This window comes from Mytilus californianus, unplaced genomic scaffold, assembly GCF_021869535.1.
Source record: "Mytilus californianus isolate M0D057914Y unplaced genomic scaffold, xbMytCali1.0.p SCAF_4, whole genome shotgun sequence".
NCBI classification, from domain to species: domain Eukaryota; kingdom Metazoa; phylum Mollusca; class Bivalvia; order Mytilida; family Mytilidae; genus Mytilus; species Mytilus californianus.
Window position 1 is genome coordinate 75,861,929 of NW_026262690.1, and position 11,331 is coordinate 75,873,259.

An 11,331-nucleotide genomic window follows, 5' to 3' on the forward strand; every position below is an offset into this window, starting at 1 on the left:
TTAACATTTCATTCTATAAAATGATTTCAGGCATTTTGTAAAATACCTTTCAATTTTTCCAGGCATTTTGTAAAATACCTTGAAAAATTAGTCATTATGTAAAATGCCTGAATCTTGCAGGCATTTTAGAAAATATCTAAAGTTTTAAGGCATTTTACAAAATGCCTAAATTTAGAAAATGCCTGTAACATATATATTTAAACAACAATTGACGTCAATTGAACGTATGTTTTTTCATTCACGACAAAATGCAAAAAGAAGCATAATCCATGCAATTGCCAATGCCGCCATAAATAAGATGACACGAGTAATGACTTCTACATTAGGTCATGGTTTTGAATAATCAATCCCGATCTGAAGATGTGTTATTATCTTGGCCTTAGAAATGCTTAGTTCATACATTTTTTTAGTATGAAACAAATTCATCTTATTTCGGTTTTGTGCTCACATGTCTAATTGTTTGAGGTTTTTCTTTCCCCTTGCCAATTTTTTCTCTCCATTTACAGTACTTCTGTTTTAAAAACTCCATGCACAAGGAACATGAAGCCACAAAGATGCCAATTCCTATCAAATAAAACGCACTTTGAACATCTATAAGTGTTATGGCATTAGACTCTTTAAGAAGAGATTCTTTACAATTTCCAGGTTTTGGCCAATGTCTCAACCTCCATATCTGAAGTAATCCACTTTCATGTATTGAAATTATTCTAAAAAAGCACAAGACAAAACACTTTAAATATATTAAGGACACCTTGGCCAAAATAAAAGAAAGTACTCTTTTAACAAATAGACGTGTATTGATAATTTGTCAAATAAAATGCATTCTAAAAATCTAACAGTACTAAAGCTTTTTTTTTATCTTCAAGGAGAAAACATATATAAGTTTCGAGCAATGTCTCCGTTTTCAATATAGGAATATATTTTCTACTAGATTGTTTAAAATACCACAAAGTATACAACAGATATAATACAGGGTAGTTAAGTAGTTAAGATATTTTTCACGAATCTCAGAAATAAGAGAAACCGGTTCTGAAGTTGGTTAACGTTGTTTGATGACTTCTTTTGACTTAAAGAATAGCTAGTTTTATGCCATGTCCGAGTTTGGTTTCACTCTATGCCCTTTCCGGTTTCTCTATTCTTCAATGCTTATAAAAGGTTTAGATTGTCAAATCTTTTGGCCTCGAGTATCACTGAAGATACATTAATTGTAAAAAAATAAAGTGACGTCAAAATTATCTGTCCTTTATCAGCGTTTCAAATCGATTCAATTCCCACTTAAAACTATATCTTATGTTCTCAGTAGAAATTATTAAGAAACAAAATTCTCAATTCCATCAAGCAAAGTTGACCTTAGATGGATTTGTTCATCATTTACAGGTCCTCTTTTGTCATATTCATATAGCTCTTTATCTGTTTCGGTTCTGATCCACCTTGGCTTTTAAATGTTCGGCATTGGGCGTTCCTGATAAAGTTAGATCCAGAAAAGCACTTCGGACGCATTGAATTTATAAAATGTGTTTTAATTTTTCTCACTTTTTTAAATCCTCGTGAGGTTATGCTGTGTAATCAAAATACTTACTCGTCAGTAAAAATCTTTGTAAATGGTGAATTATTTGGTAGTGCCATGGCATACTGTAATTGGAGTACTTCAGCTAAAGTCATGGCCAAATCACAATTATTGATCATGGTCATATCAAAGAACGTTTTGTCTACTATAAACGCATAATTTCCTTCTAGTACTTTGCCTATATGTTCATCACCTATATAACTCAGGACTCTTGTGTCAGTTTTATTGTACTCTACAACTCCACTCCATATTTTTTTATACTCCGGTATTTCCGATGTCTGTGAAGTAAACGAAATATATGGAGTGATAACAGTACCAATTTGCCATTTGATTAGGGACTTTTCATTTTGAATTTTCCTCGTAGTTCAGTATTTTTGTGATTTTACTTTTTACTATTATATACTTTTTATTTTCATTAATTTCATTATTTATATAAATCTTATTCGAAATTAAACCCTTCTTGTCCAACATCATGACCATTTGTGTTCCAGGTTTATTAGAAATTTAGTGAGGTATCAAGGGTAGATGAATGCAAATTGAAAAAAAAACTAATGGTCGATCGCATTTAAAAGATGGCAGCTTCATCAGGGGTTATACCTATTGGTACTTGTGTGGTTTACTTTCTTCGGAAATATTCCGTTAACAAACAAAAAATATATAGGTTTCGAAGTTTTGTGACTTATGCATTCTACTCAACCATATACATTCAGAACACTCTTTACTATTCGTTTGATTTTTTTTTTTAAACAAATCCTCTAAAATTACTCTTGACCTAAGACACAAACATTAAGCTATCATTTCACCTTGAAAATTTGTTCAAAAATAGCTCCTCCTTGTATTCCCCATTTATATTTATCCTGTGCAACAAGTCCTGACAGATCTGTGAAAGGTAGTTTGTCTTTTGTCACTGTCAGGAAGGCAATTAGGTTACCACTATAAGTAGCCATCATAATTATACAAAATATCCACCAAAAGCTTAAAAGTGTTCGGCCTGATGACGAATCTGCCATATGTGCACCACCTATCAATATATAAAATTCATTTTATTTTATAAACATTTGGTCAGACATATGAAAGAGATACTTTATGTAAATTTCGCTATGTTTTATTATATATGAACTATAATTTTAGATTATATTTTATTATTGGACAAAATGCAATTTTTATACGACCTGTTCAATGTTAAAAAGTAAAAATAACACTTTATGAATTGTACTCGTCTGAAATAGAGAAGCAACAGATAACAAAGGAATATTCAAACTCATAGGGGGAGGGTTGGGCGCCCGCAAATATGTTTAACCCCGCCACATTCTATATGTGGCTGTCCCAAGTCAGGAGTCTGTAATTGAGTGGTTTTTGATTGTTGCTGTTGATCATATGCGTAGTTTGTTTATTGTTTTGTACAGTTCTTGTATTGTTCTGTTGCACTATTGTCCCAGGATAAGGGGGAGGGTTGGGCGCCCACTAACATTTTTAACACCGCCACATTCTGTATGTGTCTGTCCCAAGTCAGGAGTCTGTAATACAGTGGTTGTCGTTTGTTGCTCTGTTGTTACATATTTGTTTTTCCTTCATTATTTTGCACATAAAGTAGGCCGTTAGTTTTCTCGTTTGAATTGTTATTTGTTTTTCGTTCATTATTTTGCACATAAAGTAGGCCGTTAGTTTTCTCGTTTGAATTGTTTTACATTTGTTATTTCGGGGCCTTTTATAGCTGACTATGCGGTATGGGCTTTGCTCATTGTTGAAGGCCGTACGGTGACCTACAGTTGTCAATTTCTGTGTCATTTGGTCTCTAGTGAAGAGTTGTCTCATTGGCAATCATACCTCATCTTCTTTTTTATATCATAAGTGTCACACATGACAACGGATATGTTCCAATTGTCGGAGCAATTCTCCTGTTTTATTTCTCTCGATTGTCACTTCACTTGAACTTAACTGCGAATGTGTATTTATCTTGATCAACACGACTGGTGCCTTATGTGAAGCATAACTTGCTCACCAACCTTCCGGAGAACTAGCGTTAACCCCTTTTTTTCGGTGGGGAGCGACGACGGCATGGAAAGTACAAGCTTCTCCTGTTATACATGTAACACCCGCCAAATAAAATCATTCTCAGTCAAAACACACGGTAATACTCATAATATCGGTAAATTTCAGATCAGATGAGTATCCTTGTATCTTAAGATCTAAGATCAGGTCTCAAATTGAAACAATTTACATATTGCCAAGACATTTGAAATACGAATTCTATCAAAAACCATGGGGTAAAGATATAAGGCTTTAAATCTGGTAAACAAGACGTGCGTTTCGCCTACATAAGACTGATCAGTGGCTCTCGACAGCTGAAAGGCCAATTCACATAATCATTACGTAGTTCCAGTATACCAGCGTATCGCAATAACTGACATAACTAGTTACCTTGGGTCAATAAAGCACCATACATATACCAAAAAGAGTCTGAAAAATGATGCAATCCTGTCACTTTACTCCTGTCCTCTACTGTTCTGTAGTATGGATTATACTTTTCGAAGAAGAAAAGGAAGAGTGATAAAATTGGCAAGGAAACAAATATACATAACAGGACAGTAGTACTGAATGGATCTATCAGTGTTCTCCATTTGGTTAAATTTGGATCAGGCTTTTTCATTAGGATAACGGATGGTTCATAGAAATATGGATATGTGAAATCTATAACGTTTTCCCTGTCTGTCTGTATTGTCAAAGGAGCAGCCACTATGTCTACATCCTGTAATTATAGCAATCATAAGAATTACAAAGGCAATGATTTACCGATCATTATATTCACATTATGACATTATATATTAAATACATTATAAAGTCATTTACTTACCAAAAACTTTGCTTGTATCAGACATGTTTATTGTATTTGAAGTTTTGAGGAATAGTTTTTCAAAAATATATTGCGCTATAATCAAAAATAATTTCTTTGACAATTTACCACCGATATTTCTTATATGAATAAGTCAGAAAACAGTTATTACGTAACGTATTTACACAAGAAAACGCAAGAAATCGCACCTGTTCTACCATAAGAGATTTTAAAAGTGATGTGTACTACTTTTTGGGATAAATTATATAAAACAAAATTGAAATGTATATCGGCTCTAACTCAAAATATGGATATTTTATGTTGAGGGGGTCTATAAATCGGTTAAACAGCTTCAGACATACAATTTTTTTACCTTTTCAAACTGGACCAAGTCACTACTTTACCTAAAAATTCATATCCATATTTTTTTTTACATGTGCTTTCATCCCCTTACGTACTATGTTATGCATAAAATGTACAGAAATAAATTTTGAAAGTGTTTGAAAAAAATTACATAATACACTGTCCACACTAGGGACGGCATTTGCAGCCAACGAAAATCACAGGACGATAACTGTGTCCCCGGATCTAGCAGAGTAGAAAGACTTTACTAATTTGAAAAGAACTTGGTATGATCATAGATTAGGGAATTATAAGACAGTTTACTAAGTTTCATGGCAATAAAATAAAAAAATATAGACAATATAGTCATGTACCAAGTCAGGAATATGACAGTTGTTTTCCATTCGTTATATGTGTTTGAGCTTTTGATTTTGCCATTTTATAAAGGACTTTCCTTTTTGAATTTCCCATGGAGTTCGGTATTTTTGTTATTTTACCTTTAATATTTGAACTTTTTGTGATTATTTTTGAAATTTAAATCGAACAATTTTAACTATCAAGATTTGGGCCTGTATTAATTTAATCAAAAAATGCTTTTAAAATGCTTTAATATATAATGTAGCATGTATCTAAAGCAGCTTAAAACTCATTTGATGTATCGGATTTATAATATATAAAGGCAACAGAAGTATATCGCTGTTCAATAGTCATAATTCGATTAAGAAAAAAACAAATCCGGGTAACAAACTAAAACCGAGGGACACACATCAACTATAAGAGGAAAACAACGAAACAACAGAAACACTGAAGTGAACAAAAAACAAACGACAATGCAACACACACAGAAACGAACTATAAGATAACAACTGCCATTTTCCTGACTTGGTACAGGACATTTTAAGAAAAAATGGTGGATTGAACCTGGTTTTGTGGCTAGCCAAACCTCGCACTATTATGGCAATGTTAAATATAAAACTAAAATGACATCATTACATGACAGGAATACAGTACAAATAAATGCAAGAACATTCAGGGGAGAGAAATACACAAATAAACAATACAATAGTACATTTCGACATGCTAACCACAGAATAAAAACAAACACGTAAAGCAACATAGGACAGCACACAAAAACAGCACAACAAAACCACGAGCTGTCTTTCACACGACTGTATCAACGCCACAAAAGTGACGTCACAGGTAAATTTCTAAAAAATTGATACAGTTCAAGATCAGGTTTGTAACTATGTCATTTGATGTATTTTATAACAATTACAAGTATATTGATATAGAATTGTGTTAGTAATTAGATAATTAATTGTGTTATCTAGCTATGTCGGTATTTCTTCTAAATCAAACTGAAAAACAAATAAATCGTGTACATATAGTTGCTTTAAACTAAAATCTTATAAATGAACTGGGTTATACACATATACTAGTATTTGAACCACTTACTATCCTACAGTAGAAGAGAAAGGTAGTAAATGAAAAGACACAGGTAAAATCATTGTAAAGTGCTTAAATATGTCAATTTTAGCAATATAATGCCACAATTGGACATTTTTCCAAATTTCTGTCAATTAAGGATGTAAATCATCTACTTTCATTCAATTTGACAAGTTGATACCATAAAACCATTCAAGGAAGTTGCCAAAGTACAGAATCTACATTTACTGAACTCATCTCTAGGCCCGAGAACACATTAATTGCGTAGTGCATTTCTTTTAGACAAAAAAAAACGCGGATTAAAAATATCTATATAAAAAAAATTAACATTGTAGTGTACCATTTTTGGGACAAATTATATCAAAATTATAGAAAATCCTATCGGCTCGTACTCAAAATATGGACAATTGTATGTTGAGGGGTCTATAATTCAGTTTGACAGCTTCAGACATACCAATTCTTGACCCTTTCAAACTGGACCAAAATCACTTCTTTAACTAAATATTCATGCCTCAAGTTATTTTACATGTAATTTTATCCCCATTTTACTATGTTATGCACACTAGGGACTCTGTAGACAACAAAAATCAGAAGACGATTACTGTGTCCCCGGACCAATAAAGTAATGAATGCTGGAAAGTGCACGAATTGCTCATATAATGAAACAAATGTACCATTAATTTGGGAAAAAGAAATTAAGAATTACAAATATAAAACAAAGGCTTATCCCAACCTTAACCACATGACCCTTCCCTAAGCAGCCTTCAAAATTCTAACGACAAATACAAGTATTTGCAAATCTTAATGTCATTGTAAATCAATTTTATTTTGCTATTTAAGTTTATTTTCGTCCATTTTTGACTTCATTAATAAAATTATTTTTTGAAAATGAAAAATGTTTATATATAGTCAATTAATTGTTTCAGTCTTATCAGCATTTTTGTAGATAGTGTAAATTTGATTTATATACTTTATTTTCATCTTCTGTTTACATGCATCTATTAAAAGTTCAAAAAGCAGATACGCAACAATAAGTCCAAAACCGTTCTTAATGGTCAATTATTTCTTCATTTTACCGTTTATTCTTAATTTTCAATGGCCATGCTGGTTGATAGACAGAAATATATTAACAGCGTATACAACAGACCCCAAAAGGATCACTTACAGAAAGCTTTGATATATTTAATTCAGATTTGTTGAAGAATGGGTCATTTTTTCAAAGTTTAGAAGCAACGCCAAGTAATAGCAATAGCTCATACTGGCACGAACAAAAACAGTTCATTTCCTTATCAAATTTTAAATGTGCACATTAGGTTTGCAACGATGTATCATTGGAATAAAGAAGTAGATACGTTAATGTATTTAGTGTCAACATATTTTAATGACGAATTCGTTATATATACTAAAACGAAGAATAAAACTACTCGTAATTGAAAAAAAATAGGATTAGAAAAGAAATATAAAGATTTGGTTTGGAAGTTTGGTTGTACCTGTAGAAACTTATTTTTAACGGGATAGCACATCCTAATTTTTACGGAGATGTTGTTTACCGAGCCCGGAAATTTAGATACGATCCGTTAAATAAACTTATTATAAAAGGTTACCAATTCAACACTATAATTAGATCTTTGAATGTTGTTTTATTGGTATTACTATTGATTTTGTTATCAGTAAATTAATATCAACTTAAATATTATTTTTATATACACATGCACATAAATGGCTCTACAATCTGTCGACACCTGTATCTTGGCATTGCACAAGGTCATGTTTTTCTCTGACTGTTAGAGACGTCTTTACACTAAATCCATTGGATGTTGGATGCGTTCTTTTTGTTGTGGGGAATGTATAAGTACCTGCCACGTCCACTCTGTGTTTTGTGTCGATCTGATTAGTTAAGCCCTTTTCAACTGATTTTTATTGTTTGTCCTTATGTTGTACTGTTACACCACTGTCCAAGTTTAGGGGAGGGTTGGCGCGCCTTCAAATTAGTTTAACCCCGCCACATTCTGTATGTGCCTGTCCAAAGTCAGGAGCCTGTAATACAGTATTCGTTTGTTGCTGTATATCAAATTTTGTTTTTCGTTGATTATTTTGTACATAAATCAGGCCGTTAGTTTTCTCATTTAAATTGTTTTACATTTGTCATTTTAGGGCCTTTTATAGCTGACTATGCGGTATGGGTTTTACTCATTGTTGAAGGCCGTACGGTGACCTTTAGTTGTTATTTTCTGTGTAATTTGTCTCATTGGCAATCATAACACATCTTCTTACTTTTATATTAGGCGTCTGAAAGTTTTTGTGCGTAATGTATTTGGTGAATTTCATTCCAGAAGCACGTGACAAGTGCACCGAAATCTGTATCATACCAAACTAATTAAAATAGTATAACTTAAAAAAAATGCAGATCACAATTATGATTACCCGTTGTTGAAGTTGTCCTACCAACCCTGTCCATGAACCATTTGGTGTCTCTGTACCCCATTGCCCATCTGGTGGGGATGTCAATTCATACCTTAAACATCATTGGATTAAACTATATGCAAAGTTAGTCCCTTTCCCAGTAAAGTTAAGACGAATTTTACAGTTTTACCAATTACAATAATAAATTACATTCTGGGGTATGACGTACACAATTATGATCCGGAGGGCTTTCTTTGATGTATTTGGTCGATGTTTTTTGAAGAATGTTAATACAATTGAACATGTGGTACTTTTTCTCTTACGGTCATTTTCATGATCATTTCCAGCGGTATCTGATAGTTCAATTGTAGAAATAGTTCCCAATTTCCAATTTTGCTATTTGATTAAGTGACCGCAAAAAAATTCTAAGGAATAATTAATCAGAAAGGAAATTATGTAAAGGAAAGCAAGTATGTCCTTCATAACTTGAAACATTTAGTTTGTTTATACCCGATCGAAATACTTCACCACCGTAACCCATTCATTCACGATCAATCATCAAGTTATACCAAAGATATCATTGATTCACACCATGCAACAGTAAGTCTGGAGAAGAGAATGAGGTCGTTTATGTTAATGCATGATTCTTAAAAGACAATTAGAAAGCGGCAACAACAATTGCTGAGTATTTTTACTTGTTCTGACAGACATGACGTATTTAAAGGAAACTATCCGACAACTATCATTGTTAAATGGTTCATTTTCAAATTGAACAAAGGCTTATACTTATATGGAACTGATTTCTGATTTAGATACTTACGTAAAATTCAATTCATTGGCAAGCTCCTGAAGAAGGTCCATCGAAAATCCTGTATAGTTGTTTGTTTTAATATCATGAACGATAAACGGCTTCCACTGAAAAAGTTTTTGATATTCATTAAAATACATGTAATATAAAAGTAACTATAAAAACACACACAGATGATGTAGATGATATTTACCGACATCCTCCCAAAAGACTAATTACTTATAACGATTAAATGTAAATTATCGGACAGTCGTCTTATCAGCTGATAAGTAATTTGCCCTACCTGTCTCTTGAAATCGGAACAACCTGAGAAAAAACTTGCTGCACACGATAGCCAAAACAATTGTTTTGTTATTCGTTCGGTAACATGTATGGTATATGATGAAGTAATAGCCGGTTATAAGGTTGTAGGGCCTATATCTATGCCATATTTCCGGAGCAAATATTACATTCACAGTCTTTGAATTTAGGAAAATAGCGTAAAATCACGATTTCTTCACATGCAAACAACGTGAATCTCAACACACAAGTTTATCCCCAGCATTTATATATACTAGTAAGCAAGAAAACCTTCGAAATAACAGATCTACATACACGACGTCACTTCAAAGACATTAGGCATTAAATGAAAAAAATCATTTTATCCTCGGGTAAATGCAGTTTCATTTGTATCAGATATAGAAAGCATAGTAAAATGTTTCGTCGAAATTTAATGAGACTAACCTGTGACTACTAGTATTATATAATGACAGTGCAATAGTCAAATGCAGGAATAAAAAACTCAAATAAAATAGATGAGTTCGCAAAATTTTAACGAATATATACCCCAAAAAATCATAAAACACGCTTTCTATTCGTTATCTTCTTGATATTGATCGACAGAACTACCAATTATGAATAATTAACTCCAACCGTGACATTTCACTAATAAGTGGGTGATACAAAAACGGTAAATATCATCTGCTTTTGTACTTTATCTATGGCTTTTATATCTATGGTTTAATGAAGATCAAAAATAAATACATACAACGTATCAGTTACTTGTAAAATAGTCCGTTAATAAATTTAGAAATTATTAGAAACTAAGGTTTCACCTCCTTCAGGCAAAGTTGACCTTATATGTAATTGATTTTTAGGTCCTTTTTTGATAATAATCTCTTTAACTGTTTTGGTTCTTATATATCCTTTGCTTTCAAATATTCGGCTTTGAGAATTCATAATGAAGGTCAATCCAGAAATGTGCTTCGGACGCATGAAATTTATAAAGTGTTATTCATTTTTACTAACTGGTCATAAGCGGGTGTGTTTAATGAAGATAACAAATGAATTCATACAACGTATAAGCTACTTACTGGTAATAAGCTGACAATGAATTTGCGTCTATTAAAACCGAAATGTTCGTTCGGAAAGATATCTTTGGAAAAAAGAAAACTTCCCGTTAGCTGTGTATATCCAATAGTACTCAGTCCTCGTTTTGTTTTATGCCACATTAGTGTTTTGATGGGTAGCCATGCACAATCTTTCAAATCGTCGGGATACATCTAGAACGATAATCTAGAATTAAATCATATAGGTAAGAAACTCAATATACTCCAAGGAAACAAAACTGTAAATATGGTAGGCGATTTTCTTAATGATAGTTTTACCAACAAATAGTAAAGACAGTTGCTCATTTTTTATATTGTAAACAACTACCCCTGCAAAAGGAGACGTTCGATACCAAGGCGACACTCAAAACTCAGTAGTCGAGATTAACTGAAAACGCCATGGCAGAACACTAAAGACGATGAGAACTTAAGCAAGTTAACAAAACACTTCATTTAAAAATAAGCGACACGAACCCCATCAACAACTGGGTATGATCTCAAGTACAAATTCGGTAATGAGTCTGAATCGGTGATGTGATAATCGAGGAATATAGGTCGAGATTGA

General features: G+C 32.6%; 1 protein-coding gene across 1 annotated transcript; it reads right to left on the reverse strand.

The window, feature by feature from the left end:
- Positions 1-427: 427 nt before the first annotated feature.
- On the reverse strand, positions 428-10,940 carry LOC127737086 (glutamate receptor ionotropic, kainate glr-3-like). Its single transcript, XM_052247619.1, has 7 exons — positions 10,752-10,940; positions 9,412-9,506; positions 8,613-8,703; positions 3,989-4,316; positions 2,371-2,588; positions 1,580-1,845; positions 428-707 (listed from the first exon to the last, which is right to left on the reverse strand). Exons 1-7 carry the CDS (start codon positions 10,938-10,940, stop codon positions 428-430), a joined length of 1,467 nt encoding a protein of 488 aa, XP_052103579.1.
- Between the last annotated feature and the right edge of the window lie 391 nt (positions 10,941-11,331).

Coding starts and splice junctions, on each gene's coding strand:
- LOC127737086 (XM_052247619.1), bottom strand. CDS start 10,940: ATGTATCCCGACGATTTGAAAGATTGTGCATGGCTACCCATCAAAACA. Junction 9,507..10,751: donor TCATTGTCAGCTTATTACCA/GTAAGTAGCTTA, acceptor AAACTTTTTCAG/TGGAAGCCGTTTATCGTTCA. Junction 708..1,579: donor ACAAAGATTTTTACTGACGA/GTAAGTATTTTG, acceptor GTGCTTTTTTAG/AATAATTTCAATACATGAAA.